Source organism: Lepus europaeus, chromosome 14 (genome assembly GCF_033115175.1).
Source record: "Lepus europaeus isolate LE1 chromosome 14, mLepTim1.pri, whole genome shotgun sequence".
Taxonomy (NCBI): Eukaryota; Metazoa; Chordata; class Mammalia; order Lagomorpha; family Leporidae; genus Lepus; species Lepus europaeus.
This window is the reverse complement of record NC_084840.1, coordinates 75548427-75566298: the sequence shown is the minus strand read 5'-3', so window position 1 is coordinate 75566298 and position 17872 is coordinate 75548427. Positions and strand designations below refer to the sequence as shown.

Below are 17872 nucleotides of genomic sequence, written 5' to 3'. Positions count from 1 at the left end.
GTGATATCAATTTATATTTAAAAGAAATATTCATAGCTAGAAGCTATCTGAATCGCTCCTTATTTTTACTAGAATGTAAACTGTTGGGGAGAGTGTAGGCCGTGTGTTTTCATCTGTGTTTCCCTAAATGCAAGTCACGATGTCTTGTGTATATTTGGCATTCCCTAGATAAGCTAGTTGAGTTAATGTATTTGTGTGTTCATAACAGAGATGACTTTGAGGTGGACAGTTGGTATACACCATCAGAAGGAGGACTGCCTACACAGAGACCCATCAGCTCAGTGCAGGCCCTGCTTGCAGCCGTGTTTTCAGTTGCCGCTTACCGCAGAAGCACATTTGTTGCACTGTGTTCCTAGTGTGTTCTCACTTAAATCACCTGAAGAATAACAGGCAGATGACAAAAGACAGCTGTAACTCAGGGGTCTTTAGTAGGTATTTCTTTTAAAAGTATTCCATCTTTCCTAGGGAAACATTGTGTTTCTTCTTTTTTTTTTTTTAAATACTGAAAGAAGGGACGGGGCACTGTGGCGTAGCTGGTAAAACCACTGCCTGCAGTGCCGGCATCCCCTGTGGGCACCGCTTTGAGTCTTGGCTGCTCCACTTTCTATCCAGCTCTCTGCTATGGCCTGGGAAGGCAATAGCAGATGGCCCAAGTGCATGGCCCCCTGCACCCACGTGGGAGACCCAGAAGAAGCTCCTGGCTCCTGGCTTTGTTCACATTAGATTGCTAATGTATAAAATTTTAAGACTAAAATAAAGTTTGTGATGAGGCAAAATATAGTAATGTATGCCTTTGTTTTAGAGAACACCCATGTAAATGGTGGCTGTACATCCAGTTTGACTGGAATAATCCTCTTTTATACCTTTTATCCTAGCATAATTACTGTTTTTCAGTGTGAGAAATGCCCTGGTTTGGAGGATAAAGTTTGCGGCCAGCCCTTCATGGTGGTTTGAAGACACAGCTCATTGCTCAAGTAAACAGTGCTTAGCATTTGGGAGGCGAGAAACCCAGCTCTTTTCCTGTCAGTGGACAGAACAGGAGACACGGGCTCCTCTTTTCCTCCCCCGCACTTCTGCAGACATGCAGGAAGTGTTGTTAGTGACACAGAGAGGACAGTACCTTTGGCTGTAATGGGTTCGTTTGGAGACTAGAGAAGGTTACGTCTGCAGACGGCTGAGGAGGCTGAGGAGACTTCTGGAAACACGGCCGGGTATGATGGAATGCCCTGCAGCGGTGCTAACAGTAGCTTGGACACCAACACTGCTGGGTCTGACTCCTCTGTCGTTTTCATTTCCCACTGAGCCAGAAAATAGGTTCACTAGTATTAACTTTTTCATTGCAATTGTAGCTTTGTGTTTTCTGAGTAATTGTTGAAATAACTCACTTTCGAAGGTACTCTTCTAAGAACAGCCCGTGTGTTAGCTCATTTCATTATAGAACAACATCTAGAGCAGTTCTGCAGCTCAGGAAACTGGAGCTTAAGGAGTATAAGCAGTAGCCAGAAAATAGCAGAACTAGAATCCTAACTCAGACAATTGGAAGGTTTGAAATTCTATTTTCTTTATTAACTATATTGAAATAAATCAGAACCTATATTAGGAAGACAGTATTACTGAAATTTGTTTTCTATAATAGCATGTCTTAGACGCTTTTTTAATTTTAAAGCATTTTTCTGATATGGAAGTGCATGGATATGTATTTCTGGATGAGGCGTTTAGGAAGATGAAAAAAGCAGGAATTAATTTATTTTTAAAAGATTAATTTATTGGGCCAGCGCCGTGGCTCACTTGGTTAATCCTCCAACTTTGGCACCAGCATCCCATATAGGTGCTGGGTTCCAGTCTTGGCTGCCCCTCTTCCACAGCTCTTGCTGTGGTCTGGAAGGGCAGTGGAGGATGGCTCAGGTGATTGGGCCCCTGCACCCTCATGGGAGACTGGGAGGAAGCACCTGGCTCCTGGCTTCGGATTGGTGTATCTCCGGCCATAGCGGCCATTTGGGGAGTGAGCCAGTGGAAGGAAGACCTTTCTCTCTGTCTCTCTTTCTCTCTCTCTCTCACTGTCTGTAACTCTACCTGTCAAATAAAAAAAAAAAAGATTAATTTATTTGAAAGGCAGGGTTATAAAGAAAGAGAGGGAAAGGAGATCTTTCATATGTGGTTCGTTCCCCGAATGACCACCATGGCTAGGGCAGGGCCAGGCCAAACACCAGAGCCTGAAACTCTGCCATCTGGGTCCCCCATGTGGATGGCAGGGACCCAAGCACTTGGGCCATCTGCTGCTGCTGTCCCAGGCTTATTGTCTGGGAGCTCAATTGGAAGTAGAGCAGTTGGGACACAAACTGGTACTCAAATGGTATGCCAGTGGCGAAGGCAGCAGCTTTACCCACAACATCTCAGTGCCGGCCCTGGGAATCGTATATCTTAAGATATCTAGTTACCACAGTTTAACAGCTGTTTGCCTGATTTTTATAACAAGTCTCCATCTAACTGAATAAGCCAGTTTTGAAATACTCATTTATTGGAAGAAAAATTGTAAGAATTGTAAAAAATTTTTCTAGGTTATGTAATGTTGCATTTGCTTATTTATTATAAAACAATCACACTTTTTGTTCTGTGTGTTAGTAACTGCAATTACATTGACAGTGTGTTTATTATCACTGTGATCTCTGTATCTAAAACTTTCTCGCCATCCCCAACAAAACTCTATACCCATTAAATAATAACTCCTTTCTCCTCTCCCACAGACCCTGATAGCCTCTGTTCTACTTTCTAGGTTTGCTTATTCAGATACCCCATATAAGAGGAATCATATATTTGTCCATCTATGTCTGGCTTATTTTTTTTTTTTTTTTAAATTAGTGATTGTGAACTCTACATATGGTAGACTTTTCTTAAATGTGAACTTAATTGAGTATAATTCATCAGCATCCACATGTTTATATAATTGTTATGTCCATATAATAACAATGAATTAGTATACTTAAAATCACACTTGTACACAATACCCTTTAAATGTACATATATTGTCTCTCTTCACCGTTCCATTTGAACAAGTAGAATCAATATAATAGGGGCCGGCACCATGGTGTGGTGGGTAAAGCTGCCGCCTGCAGAGCTGGCATCCCATATGAGCGATGGTTCTAGTCCCAGCTGTTCCACTTCTGATCCAGTTCTCTGCTATGGCCTGGGAAAGCAGTAGAAGATAGCCCAAGTCCTTGGGCCCCTGCACCTGCATTGGAAACCAGAAGAAGCTCCTGGCTCCTGGCTTCAAATCAGCACAGCTCTGGCCATTGTGGCCAATTGGAGAGTGAACCAGAGGATGGAAGAACTCTCTCTCTCTGCCTTTCTTTCTCTCTCTGTGTATAACTTTGGCTTTCAAATAAATAAATAAATAAATAAATATTAAAAATGAGAATTGATGTAGTAGAATTCAGCCTCTATAGTTAAATTGCTAGACTCATACCCATTTGCTTAGGAATCTAGAGGCCTAAGCAGAGGACTCCATGGCTACAATAATGATTTCTACCAAACTACTTTTTAAACATTATTTATTGAAAGGCAGAGTTACAGAGAGAGGGAGAGATGGAAAGAAAGATTTTCCATTTGCTGGTTAACTCCCCAGATGGCTGCAATTGAGCCAGGTTGAAGCATGGAACCAGGAGCTTCATCCAAGGATATAAGGATATAAGGATCCAAATAATTAGGCCATATTAGACTGCTTTTCAAAAGCCATTAGCAGAGAGCTGGATTAGAAGTGGAGCAACTAGGACACTAATTGGCATTCATATGGGATGCTGGCATCTCAGGTATCAGTTTTCCCACTACACATCAATGCTGACCCCTTTACCAAACTTTTTAGGAGGAGCTAATATGAGGCCACTTGTTCTCAAAGTATTCCAAAAATAGAAAAAAAGTAACCTTTCAAACTTATGGCACTAGGCACATTTTACTATAATTCTATGCTCAGACAAGTGCATTGGGAAAAAAAAGGTAAAAATAAATGGTAGGTTAATATCCCTATGAACATATTGCAAACAATCTTGAACAAAATACTAGCAAATAAATTCAACAAAATATCAAGAAAAAAACCAACATTCATTCTGACAAACTGAAATTTACTATAGGGATTTAGAGATGACTCAACAAATGCAAATCAATACATGTAGTATATTAGAACAAAAACAATGGCATATGCAACAGAATGGAATTCTCAGAATGAAATAATATACATCTACAAATTACTTACCTTTGACAAAGATTGAAAAACACTTCCTGGAGAAACAAGAGACTCTTGAATAGATGGTATTGGGAAAATGGGATTTCACATGCAGAAGTTTGAAACAAGACCTTTATCTTATACCCTATAGAGAACACAACCCAAAGTGGATCAAAGATACAAATGTCAGAGCTGACATTATGAAACAACTAGAGAAAAGCATTTGGAAAATATCCAAAAATTGAGTTAGGCAATTTTTTTTAGATTAAAAAACTCAAAAGCACAGACTAGAGAAACTAATGATATTAGCTAACAGTGTGATTGATCACAATGCACTAGAAGTACTATCCATGAGTTCTCACAAACACTCTGTGCAGTAACTTCAGCTATCAAATTATTGTACAGATAAGGGCACTGACTTATCCAGGTTCACCTAAAATAAACATTTCTTCCTCATTGCCTTTTCTGATTCCCAAAAGCAACTTGTAGTTTGGGACCATTGTTTACCTTCTCTCCCTTATTTTTCCCTTTATCTGACAAAAGCTCATGGTAGTAGACACTCAGTTTTTACTGCTGGAGAAATCTTTGAGTATTACTTTTGTTTTATTAGAAATGGTTTAAACATTAGGAAGAAATAAGATGCTGGAACTCCAGCTTCCTACTTGTTTCTTTTTTTTTTTTCTTCTTTTTTTTTCTTTTATTTATTTTTTTTTCTTTTCTTTTATTTATTTTTTTTTTCTTTTATTTATTTTTTTTTCTTTTCTTTTATTTATTTTTTTTTCTTTTTGACAGGCAGAGTGGATAGTGAGAGAGAGACAGAGAGAAAGGTCTTCCTTCCGTTGGTTCACCCTCCAATGGCTGCCGCGGCCGGCGCACTGCGCTGATCTGAAGCCAGGAGCCAGGTGCTTCTCCTGGTCTCCCATGCGGGTGCAGGGCCCAAGCACTTGGGCCATCCTCCACTGCACTCCCAGGCCATAGCAGAGAGCTGGCCTGGAAGAGGGACAACCCAACAGGGACAGAATCCGGCACCCCGACCGGGACGAGAACCCGGTTTGCTGGCGCCGCTAGGTGGAGGATTAGCCTGTTGAGCCACAGTGCTGGCCCCTACTTGTTCTAAACCCACTTTATATGTGAAATTTCTTCACCAGTTCTAGGGGCACATATTGACTTCCACAGTTATGTGAGGTAAGGTCTGTTTGATATCTTGCACAATTCTTGTGTAACCCTTGTCTCATGTTTCAATATTTCCATACCAAATTGTAAAGACCTTGTTGCTAACCATCTGCTAGGAGGTTACAAGGATCATTCCAGGCCTAGATTAAAAGTTTATAGTATTTGGTGACCCCAGAGGTTATCTGGAATTGTCAGTGATTAGGAGTGACTCCAAGGGTTCAATGATACAAAAAAATAACTTGATGGAAATGAGATCAGAATCATACCAGTTAGTTTTCCAGAGCTGACCTCCTCAATGCACTCTGGTTATAGAAAATTTTGCAACATCTCCTGAGATGTCTTTACTGGATTTTATTTTTCTTGCCCTGGTTAATATTAAAATACTATTTTTTTTGTAAAATACAATCACTTCAGTAAAAGAGATGTTGCTTTAGGGCAGTAAGTAAGATTTTTTTTCATCATTTAATTTGTTAACCTCAATAACAGCTCAATAACAGATATGCAGAATCTTCACTGATTATGAAATGCACCAGAACCATACACATAGTATGATGATGCAATTCTCTAAACTGCTGTGTTTGTATCAGAATCATAGTAGCAATTTATTTCTATTTTTCTATCAGAAACTGATACTCAATGTTTTATGACCCAGAGAAATATTGGAAGAAGTAGACAGCTTGCATTGGGAGATAGCAAATTTCTTATAAAAATACTTAATGTATTATAAATAATGCCTATTTACCTTTATTTTTACCGGATAAAAAAAAGTACTTCACAATATCAAGCTATAAAATCACCATTAAAAAATCATCCCTGATTATTGGTTGATTTTTTTATAATTACTATAAAATGTTTCTAACTGACAAATAATAACTGGCTTTTTCACCAAGTAAAATGTAATGTGTTGATCTACAACTACATTGTGCACTATTTAATCATGAGGAACATCATATCCACACCTCTGTAATTTTTTTATAAGAAGAATAAAATGTTTCTACACTTTCAGGGCCCATGGGTTACATGACGGAAGCAAAGAGTGGATTGACTGGCCTGCAAAGGGATATGAAGAGTTGTTTGTTAATTTACCTCTAGTTTGTGCCTGTGCTGTTGGATATCTGGGTTCACGTATGTGAGGAGGAGCATAACCTGGTTCATCTGAAGGCTATTCATAATGCCAGCATTTGTCATTTGTGGGGGGCTACACCCACTATTTGCTCCCAGTCATTTAAACTCATTCACAATTGTATCCTTATGTCTGTAAGTTATTGACTTCACCTTCTCACAATGTGTGGGGGGTTGTCTGAATGACAAATATGAACAGAAGCCATGGCTTCTAAGAGTTGGTGACCTGAGCCACTCATAACTTCCTGGGGAGCTTTTAAAGCATGGTAACACCTTGGTTTTACAACAGTTCAAAAGAATATCCACCTATTGAATGGAACACAGCTTTAGGTAAAAGGATCTACATGAATTAACCCATAGATTTTCTTTTTCTTTTCTTTTTTTTCTTTGTATTGTACTTATTTGTCTTGTATGCTAGATACAAGGCCAGACTCTCAGTACATAGAACTCAGAAGTCATACCACATACACACAGACAAATGATCTCGACTAGTTCTTTTTACGTACATTGCAATGAGAATAGTATTTTCAATAAATACTTTAATATATGTAAATGCTGAATTCAATATATAAAATTATACCTCAAATTATAAAACAGAATAAAAAATCAGGGAAACATGTCAATACATTTGTGTAGGCCATGATGTTTGAAGACATTAGAAATACAGGCAAATAAACAAACTTGGCAGTTATGATTATAATAGACTCAGGTATTCTGCACAGAGAGGAAACCATCCATAGACTGAATAAACACCTGGCAGAATGGGATAAAATATTTGCAAGCTACTTCTCCAACAAATGACTCAAATCCAGCATGTATTAGATACTCAGAAAAAACCCACAGATTAATAGCCACAAAACCAATCCATTTAGTAATGGACAAAGGAACTCAATAACAGCTCTCAAAAGAAGAAAGAAGAATGACCAATAAGTTTAATAAAAACTTCTGAATATCACTAGCCACAGGGAAAGGCAAATTTAATCACAATGAGATACCTTCTCACTCTTGTCGGAATGGCTATTACAGAAAAAAACACACAAAAGACAAGAAATATTTGTGAGTATGTGGAAAATGGGAACTTTCATTCAGGTTATAGGTATGTAATTCATAGAGTATGTGTGCAAAATACTGTGGAAATTTCTTTAAAAACCTAGAAATAAAACATCCATATGACCTAGAAATCCCACTACTGAGTATACATCCAAAAGACATGGAAACTTGGTATCAAAGTGACACCTGATCCACTATTTTATTTGTACCATGGTTCACAATAGCCAAGGTGTGGAATATAACAAGCTGTCCATCACCAGATGAACGGATAAAGAAAATCTCACGTGTTCACACACACACACACACACACACAGAGCAAAACACTATGCAGCCATAAAATGATTAAAATTCTCTCAGTGCAGCATAATTCATGGACTGGAAGACATGGCATTAAGTAAAATAAGGCAGACAGAAAAAGATAAACACCAAACATTCTTTTTACATGTGGGAGCTAAATAATGCCATAGTCTGAACATATAATGGTGACGATTGGAGGTTTGGGGCATTGGGAGAATAGAGTTTGGATTAAAAAATAGGACATGTTGAACATATTTCATTAATTGTGACAAATACATCATAGGAATATCTGATATTAATAATAGAGGAAGTTTGGTGTAAAGTAAATGCAAACTCATTGACTATTTCACAATTTTGTTAATTTAAAAATATTCTGAAATTTAAAAAAATTGATTTTATAATCATCGGTTTAAAGTGAGTGCTTCATTAGGATGTAAAGTAAATGGATTTTAAATATTTCATCACATTTGTGTAAAAATTAAAGGTTGATAACTAAAGCAAAGGCAACAAGACCAAAATTAGACAAGCGGAATACTTTAAACTTAAAACCTGATGTGAGGCAGGGCGGGTGAGGCTGCGGAAGAGGAGCATGGGGGCCCAGCCATGGGGACAGCATGCTTTTGTGTGCAGCGCTCTGCTGCCCCTACCCCTGCCGGGAACCACAGAAACCCACACTTACCCTGTCTGCCCCGTGCCCGAGCTCCAGGACATAAACCTGGATCATCCCCTAGAGGGTCACACATTGGCCCATTCACACCTTAGCCACTGAGAGCTTTGAGCTTTTGCAATAATCGCTCGTGCGCATTCTGTTGTTGGAACCTGCCCAAACTCCTCCTAGGTAGCCATTGGTATCCTCAGTTGGCAAATGGCCAAAGAGAAGCTCAAGAAATCCGGGGGCTTCTCTCAAGACACCAGCTCACCAGAGCAAAGGGAGACGAGACAGCATCCAGAGGCCATGCTCAGCACGGAGCCCACACTCAGAGGGGAGAAGGGGGAGCAGGTGGTGGCACGGAGAGGACCACGGGGGCCAGAGTCTTCCCCACCCAGAAAAAAAAAAATAAAACCTGATGTGTATTCAATGAGGGTCAATAGAATGAAAAGGCAGCCAATATAATGGGAGAAAGTGTTTGCACAACATATTTAAAAAGGGGTTCATATCCAGAATATAAAAAGACTGTCTCTAAAGCAATAAAAACCTACAAATAATATAATTAAAATAAACATGCTACTGAATATATAATTACAAAGATGACACACAAATGGCCTACAGTATATAAAGAAATGCTCGATGTCATAGCATCAGTAATTATTGGAGAAGTGCAAATCAAAATCATGATGGAATATCACTTCAAACTCATCAAACCCACTAGGTTGGTTACTCAAAACACCAGAATATCATAAGTACACAGTGACTCCTGTTGCTGATTTAACAATTTGACACTCTTGTTTATGGCGTCAGTAATCTCCCTAGGCTCTAGTCATGAGTTGCCAAGGCTATAGAAGCCTTTAGAGTTCACCGACTTCGAAATTATTCCGATAGGGTCATAGTCAAAGTGGAAGTTCTCTCCTCCCTTCAGAGAAAGGTACCTCCTTCTTTGATGGCCTCGTTCTTTCCACTGGGATCTCACTCACAGAGATCTTTCATTTAGGTCTTCTTCTTTTTTTTTTTTTTTCCCATGGTGTCTTGGCTTTCCATGCCTACAATACTCTCATGGGCTCTTCAGCCAGATCCGAATGCCTTAAGGGCTGATTCTGAGGCCAGAGTGTTATTTAGGACATCTGCCATTCTATGAGTCTGCTGTGTCTCTCACTTCTCATGTTGGATCCTTCTCTCCCTTTTTGGTTCTATCAGTTAGTATTAGCAGACACTAGTCTTGTTTGTGTGATCCCTTTGACTCTTAGACCTATCAATGTGCTCAATTGTGAGCTGGAGATGATCACTTGGACTAGTGAGATGGCATTGGTACATGCCACCTTGATGGGATTGTATTGGAACCCCCTGGCACGTTTCTAACTCCACCATTTGGGGCAAGTACAATTGAGCCTGCCCCAAATAATGTACATACATCATTGTTAGTTTTTTTCTACACTCACAAATATACTAGCAATAGTAACGTTGCAGGAGTCCTGTAATTCTTGCTGTTTGGGTTTGTGCCCCATGGACAGCAAGATTGAGGTGCACAGACAAACAAGGTTCACAAAGGGTTTAACAGGAAGGAAGGTTTACCTAGCAAAAAGAAAAGCAAAGTTTTATTGAAGCATGGGAAAGCTTCCAAGGTGGGAGGGGTTTCTCAATAGGAATCCTTTAGGAAAAATTGGCTCGGGCTTTAAATACATTGGGGTAGGAGAAGTTTGTACAGAGTTTTGCAAACCTCTCAGTCACTGATGACCTCCTTGCTGGGAGTCAGTATTTGGATTTATACAGCTCCAGCTGTAAAGTCATCTTGTTTTGCTTTTAGTTTTTCTATCTTGGTTTTGAATAGAGGCATTGAGTTCCAGGCATGTCCTTTTCTAGGTCAGGCTTGCATTTGCTATGTCAGCTGCGTCAACCTCTGCATGTCAGGCGTGAGTCACTTGAGCCCCTTGTAACTGGCTACACACCTCAGACCTCAGCTGTCTCTTGTCTGTGTCAACAACAGGATCTCTACCATTTTTCATACAATTTTTCATTGTCAAAGGTGTTTTCAAACATTGCCATATTTATTTATTTTTCAATTAAAATTCCCAGTGTCAGTTGGAATACTGAATATGCCTTCTGTTTATACCAATAACAGGGTATCTAACTTTTTTTAACATACAAGTTTTCATTATGTATGTGTTTCTAAACAGTACCATGTTTATTTCTATCATCACTTAGAATTCACACTGGAAGGAGTATATATTTATATATATGTTTATAGGCCCTGTCTCAAATTCTGTAACATGAGAGAATCCAGAAAGTTATGTCTTGTTTGTTGTCAATTTTCCTCATCTGTGGGACTTTCCCTCTGCACTCTTCCTTTGATTTTCAATCTCTTCTTTTTCTATAAAGTCCACATCCTAAGAGTTGAACCCTCCATATTTCAAAACATTCCCAAAGAGACTCTCAAGTGTAACTGATTATGATCTATTACTTCTCCAAGCCATGGTTGCTTTCCAGTGAGAAGGATGAGACCTATGTCAGGCATACCTATTATAATGCTGAGATAAAGAAAAGAAAAAAGGAAGTACTTCTTATGAATTCATTTTTAGGATTATTTTCTAGTATAAGAATCCTTTCAACCTACTAGGAAAAATATTAATTCTACTTCCATATAAAGTAAAGGCATTCTGATATCAGCAGGGAAGTGATTCTGATCATACACATTGCTCAACTTCAAAGGCATTAAGAAATGAGTAAATATAGAGATCGACATCCAGCTGAAGGTGTTCAGAGACATTACCAAGGCTCATTGGATCAACTGAGGTTGCTGGAAAGTGAAGCAGATCTGCAAACATAAGAGAATTTAATTGGGGATTAAAACTTGAGTCCGTTTTGTTGGTTTTATTCACCTAATACGGATAAGCAGTGTGAAATTTCTACTCAGAATCTCCATGTGTGCCTACAATGCACATCTCACAAAATTCTCAATCAAAATCTCATAATCATCCAGCCATGTTTTCTGCTTCACTTTTGCCATCCTTGGCAGTTTTTGACTATGCCATTCCTTTTACACAGCTTGGATGTTTGAAATCCTGTTTTTGCTTTTATTTTTTAAAAGTCCACATATCATCTTTATGCAAGGCTTGCCACATTCACCTTCAAAATGCAACAAAAACTTGTCTGGCTAGTGCCGTGGCTCACTTGGTTAATCCTCCGCCTGTGGTGCCGGCATCCCATATGGGCACTGGGTTCTAGTCCCGGTTGCTCCTCTTCCAGTCCAGCTCTCTGCTGTGGCCCGGGAAGGCAGTGGAGGATGGCCCAGGTGTTTGCCCTCCTGCATCCACATGGGAGACCAAGAAGCACCTGGCTCCTTGCCTCAGATCGGCGCAGCGCCGGCTGTAACGCCTGTTTGGGGAGTGAACCAACGGCAGAAAGACCTTTCTCTCTGTTTCTCACTCTCTCACTGTCTATGTGTCTCACCTGTCAAATAAAAAAAAAATAATAAAAAATTTGAAAAAAACTTGTTATCAAGTGTTTGTGGCAGAGTCTTTTTTTTTTTTTTTTGACAGGCAGAGTTAGACAGTGAGAGAGAGTCAGAGACAGAGAGAAAGGTCTTCCTTTTTCTGTGGTTCACCCCCCAAATGGCCGCTATGGCAGGTGCGTTGTGGCCAGCGCTCTGCTCTGATCCGAAGCAAGGAGCCGGGTGCTTCCTCTTGGTCTCCCATGCAGGTGCAGGGCCCAAGAACCTGGGCCATCCTCCACTGCCTTCCCGGGCAACAGCAGAGAGCTGGACTGGGAGAGGAGCAACCGGGACTAGAATCCGGGGTACCGGCGCTGCAATGGAGGATTAGCCTAGTGAGCCGCGGCGCCGGCCATGTGGCGGAGTCTTAAGTGTGTTGACTTTGGCCTACTAGAAGAACAGAGTAAGTAATTAAGGACACAGTAATTATTCTATATATATATATATAATATACATAAATATATATATATTTATGTTGATGATGGACAGAGTGACATTAGAGGCAAAATAATATTGATAAAAATTGCTTATCTTTAGTGGCAGTGGGAAATCAATAATGGAGAGGTCAAAATTGTCTAATTGACATTTTTCAAGTGATCATTGCAAGATCAGATGGAATTGCATTGTTTAATTGAAAGTGAACACACTATAATACTATTATAATAAAAACAGCATATAAATGATGTAAAAATGGATGTTTCCATCAACAGAACAGAATAGAATCCTCAGAATTAAATACACACATCTACAAACAACGAATCTTTGACAAAGATTGAAAAACACTTACTGGAGAAATGAGATTATCTTCAATAATTGGTTTTGGGAAAGTGGGATTTCCACATGCAGAGGTCTGAAACAAAACCTTTACCTTACACCCTATAGAAAACATAATCCCGATGGGATCAAAGATACAAACGTAACAGCTGATATTATGAAACAACCTTGAGAAAAGCATCTGAAAAACATTCAAAGTTGTTAGGAAATTATGTTTTGATTAAAAACCTCAAAAACACAGACAACAGAAACTAATGATATTAGCTAACAGTGTAATTGATAAGAATGCATTAGAAAGGGCTATTCATCAGTTCTTATAAAATCTCTGTGTAATAACTTCAACTATCAAATTAGTTTACAGATAACAGCCCTGACTTATATAAGTTGACCTGAAATAAACACTTCTTCCTCTTTGCCTTTTCTGATTGCCAAGATGCAATTTTCAGTTTGGGACCTTTGCTCAGCTTCTCTTCCTTATCTTTCCTTAATCTGACAATAGGTCATGGTAGATACTGCACTGTCAGTGTTTACTGCAGGAGAAATCTTTATGTGTTACTTTTGCTTTATATAGAGATGGTTTAATACTAGGAAGAAAGGTGATGTTAGACCTCTAGCTTCTTACCTGTTTCTAAAGCCCCTTTATGCATGAAATTTCCCACCTATTCTAGGGACACATATTGACTCCCACAGTTATGTAGGAGAACAGCTAAGGTCTGTTTGATATCTTGACAATGCTTATGCAGCTCTTGTCTCATGTCTCAATATTTTCATACCAAACTGTAAAGACTTTGTTGACAGCCATCAGCTTGGAGGTTCCAAGGATCACTCCATCCCTAGATTAGAGATTTATAGTATTTGGTGTCCCCAGCGATTATTATTAGTGTGATGTGTTGAAATTCATCACCAAATAAATTTTACTTTAATCTGTAAACACTCATTCTTCTATTTTCTTCTCTGAAAAGGTTTTTTAATGAGTAAACTTTCAAGACTTCTGAAATTAGTACTGCTTTCTTTGAAGAATACAGGTGAAACTTTTTTACTTAATTTATGAATTCTTACATGTGCATGTTTAGGGAAGAGAATGTTGTCAAACAAGGCTACTAACATAAATAGGAAGCAACTCGCATGTGTTTCAGTTTAAGCTAAATTTTTCCAAAGTCTCCATAATCCAAGACTACTTTTTCCAGAAAGTCTATTAAGCATAAATCAATCATGTATGAATATGGGACTTTTGTTGTACATTACAGTTACTGAGATTACTTATTAACTTACTTGTCTAAAATCGTGGAAGGCAAATTATCTTAATGACCTTAGATATAAACAGACATGCTGGTGAATGAAGATGACTGCTGCCTAGGACCATAGGTTGTTGAAAATGCCTTAAATCTGATAAGAATTGAAGTTTGAGAGAAGTATGTGTCATTTTACAAACACTGAATTAGGCTACATTGGTGATTCCCATAGTGCATGTTCATAGATAGTAGGGCAATAGAAGCTAATGCCTTTCCTACACTCCTCATCAGAAAATAAACGGAGGCAACACATTTCCAAAGCCACTTACATATTCGCTGGATAACAGCGAAGATTTTTGTTCAGGCCATCCAGAGTTTTCATGTCCTCTGAAGACAACTGAAATTCAAACACCTGTTAGAGAAGTACAATATTTGGTTATTTTTACACTGAATATTTGTCAATCTGGAAAACCCTGAAAAGTTTCCATTTTGAGACATGAAGCAATTCATTCATCAATAAACACTGGGTGTTGGGTGGAATGTAAACTAGTATACCATGATGAAATATAGTATGGCAATTCCTCAGAAATCTGAGAATATTTCCACTTCCCACCCACCCATTCCATTCCCGGTAAAAAATAAATAAAAGTGCAATACTAATTATAATATATTGAAACCTCACAACATTACAGATAAAAAGAGGTCTCAACATTAATTAGCTGTAGCAGGAAGCTGACATTAGTTAAAGAAGATAAGGCCATGAAATTATAAGATCTAGAAGATTCTAAAGGTAAACATTGAAATATATGAGATTATTTAGTAAAGTTCCTTGACACAGTTGCATGCTTTTATATCATCAGTGATTAAAAAAAATAGAAAATGTTGACATTTTGAAAAAGAAAAAGCTATTTTTAAAGGTTGTCTTGAGATTAATGGAGATCATTTTGCAATTCCAGATGGCAGAATAGGGAGGGAGCCTACTGATCCAGTCCAGGAGAAGAGAGTTTAATAAACGTGGAGATAATGTAGTCTCAGGGAAGAGTTAGGGAAAAAATGGCAGAGGAAACTCTTCTGTAATTAGAGGGACATGGTGGACCTACGTAGAGGGCATGGGCACCCAGGGCTCCAGCAGCCGAGAGCCTCCACACCAGTGCCGAAAAGAGAGGTGAAATGAGACTGCAGTAACCCGAGACACAGGTGGAAAAACAGCAGGAAAAGCCTAGAGGGAACGAGCCTTGAGCCCCATGGGAGAAAGTACACCAGCCTAACTAGAGGAGAGAAAAAATAAAAGGGATGATACAGACACGATTCTCTCTCTCCAATCACCATACAAGCCTTTGTAAGGTGATTGGAGAGAGTGCAGGTTCCATTTCGGACATACGTACCAGCTGTGCCAGCTCAGGGCTGTACCTGGCAATCAGCCAAACAGAAAAACCTGACTCTGGTGGGGAGTAATAACAGGAGACTAAGACCTAGTGAATGTGTGGAGCTTCTGAACTGGGGCTTTAAAAAAAATACAACTGAGGGTGAATGGGAGAAATCATGGTGTGGCTTAGACTTGAGTAGTCTCTGTGGGAGATGCCACAAGCTCGAGTGGCCCTGGATACCCAGTGAGAGACATTGCAGGGGAATCTGAACTTACACTGAAGACTGCACAGATCCATTGTGTGGTCCTTGGGGCAGAGCAGACAAATATTATACCCACTGGGGCTAATACTCAGACACTGATCATCATCAAGAAGAGCTCAGCTGAGGGCAATTACTTCCTTTCGGATTGAAAAATGAGAGAGAGAAGATTTCCCACACCAAACCTGGGTGTGTCACCTAAGGCACACCCTTAACCCTGAAGAACTGAACAGAGCTCTCTGGCCCCACCCACCACAAGCCTCTAGAGATTCACTGAGAGCAAACTTATCTATAGAGTCATAGTGCAATGACAAAAATCTAAAAAATATGTTTGGGAATCTATAGGACACTATTAAAATACCCAACATTCAGGTTCTAGGAGTTCCTGAAGGCATGGAGAGAGAAAGGATTAGGTCTTTTTAGTGAGATACTAGGAGAAAACTTCCCAGGTTTGGAGAAAGAAAGAGACTTCCAAGTACAGGAAGCACACAGAACTCCCAATAGACATGACCAGAAAACATATAAAGGCAGCTCGATGGGTTGCCTTTAGTCCTGAAGATGCTCAAGTCCTGCAGTAGGAAGGTGGGGCTAGAATAAGAGCCCAAGACTCTCAGGGAGGTGGAATACAGAAGATGAGGTGCTGGAGGTCTCTCTATGACTCTTCAATATATCATGTTGACTTACCACATGGGTCCCTTTTTTTTTGTAACCTAGAAACCTTTTATTTAAGGTATACAAATCTCATGCATTACATATATACAACTTTAGAAACATGGTGATTCTTCCCACCCTACCCTCCCTCCCGCCTGCATTCCCACCATTCTTCCTACCCTCACTCCTTATCCCATTCCTATTTTATACAAAGATCTATTTTCAATTAAATTTATACTCACAAGATTAACCCCACACTAAGTATAGTTCAACAAATAGTATGGAAAAAAAACTGTTCCTCAACAATCAAGACAAGGGCTGTTCAATATCATTGCATCTCAAAATGTAAATTTTACTCCTATAGATTATCTTTTAGGTACTCTATTAGTTATCACAGATCAAGCTAACATATGGTATATGTCTTTTGGGGCCTGGCTTATTTCACTGAGTATAATGGTTTCCAGTTGCATCCACTTTGTTGCTACAAATAGGATTTCATTTTTTTACCACTATATAGTATTCTATGGTGTACACATACCATAATTTCTTTATCCAATCTTCAGTTGATGGACATCTGAGTTGATTCCATATCTTAGCTATTGTGAATTGAGCTGCAATGTACGTGCAGGTACAGATCACTCTTTCAAATGCTGATTTTATTTCCCTTGGATAAATTATCGGGCGTGAGATGGCTGGGTCATATGGTAGATTTGTATTAATATTTCTGAGGTATTTCCATACTATCTTTTTTTTAAATTGTTATTTGACAGACAGTGAGAGAGAGACAGAGAGAAGGGTCTTCCTTCCGTTGGTTCACTCCCCTAATGGCCACCACAGCCGGCACTGTGCTGATCCGAAGCCAGGAGCTGAGTATTTCCTCCCGGTTTCCCATGTGGGTGCAGGGACCCACGCACCCGGGCCATCCTCCACTGCCCTCCCTGGCCACAGAAGAGAGCTGGACTGGAAGAGGAGCAACCAGGACTAGAACCCGGGGTGCCGGTACCGCAGGTGGAGGATTAGCCAAGTGAGCCACAGCGCCAGCTCCATACTATCTTAAAACTTCCACATCTGTGGAAAAACATGCAGTATTTGTCTTGGTGTTTTGGCTTATTTTGCTTAACATGCTGTCTTCCAGTTCCATCCATTTTGCTGCAAACAGGATTTTATTCTCTTTGTATTATATTCCATTGTGTATATATGTGACATTTTCTTTATCTCACTTTGTATTTTAAGTGAGTATATATGTTAAACTTAAGGGTAAGCACTAAACACATATAAAGAAGATGAAAAGAAACTAAAGGTAGAATGATTGAAAAAGAACAAACAAAATTAATTCTTCAAAGGCAATGCGATTTTCTATATGCACAATTCAAGAGAAGACTAAGTAGTCATGGCTCCATTTATAAGAATTTTCTAGAACAGGAAACATTACAGAGACATAAACAAAGTAATGGTTTTCTGGTGTCAGGTGTGAGAGTAGGGAATGATCAAAAATAGAAACTAGGAAACATTTGGGAATGACAGGTATTTTCTAAAACTGGACTGTGATTATCTTCTCACAATTATATAATTTTCTAAAAGTCTTCAAA

The 17872-nt window shown here is 39.2% G+C and overlaps 2 protein-coding genes across 16 annotated transcripts in view; one reads left to right on the top strand and one right to left on the bottom strand.

Annotated features, from left to right (window-relative positions):
• The window catches only part of LOC133773571 (pre-mRNA 3'-end-processing factor FIP1-like), a 67269-nt gene that overhangs the window by 12000 nt on the left and 37397 nt on the right, over positions 1-17872 (top strand). The window contains exons 5-6 of one of the 13 annotated variants that reach the window (XM_062210967.1): positions 5365-5401; positions 6396-8172. The exons of 10 other annotated variants lie outside the window; for them this stretch is intronic. In XM_062210967.1, the coding sequence (XP_062066951.1) occupies positions 5365-5401; positions 6396-6522 (164 nt within the window). In that variant the 3' untranslated portion in view covers positions 6523-8172. Of the gene's footprint in view, positions 1-875; positions 3157-5364; positions 5402-6395; positions 8173-17872 lie in introns of those variants that run through there. 2 more of the 13 variants (XM_062210975.1, XM_062210976.1) reach the window with 2 other exon arrangements.
• Positions 11303-17872, bottom strand: part of LOC133773569 (sec1 family domain-containing protein 2-like) — a 72982-nt gene continuing 66412 nt past the window's right edge. Inside the window, exons 2-3 of one of the 3 annotated variants that reach the window (XR_009867943.1) lie at positions 12788-14418; positions 11303-11325 (exon numbers count right to left, since the gene is read on the bottom strand). Coding sequence is in view for 1 of the 3 variants with exons in the window: in XM_062210955.1 (XP_062066939.1) it covers positions 14411-14418 (8 nt within the window). In the remaining 2 variants the exon portion in view is untranslated. Of the gene's footprint in view, positions 11326-12490; positions 14419-17872 lie in introns of those variants that run through there. The other 2 variants (XR_009867942.1, XM_062210955.1) reach the window with 2 other exon arrangements.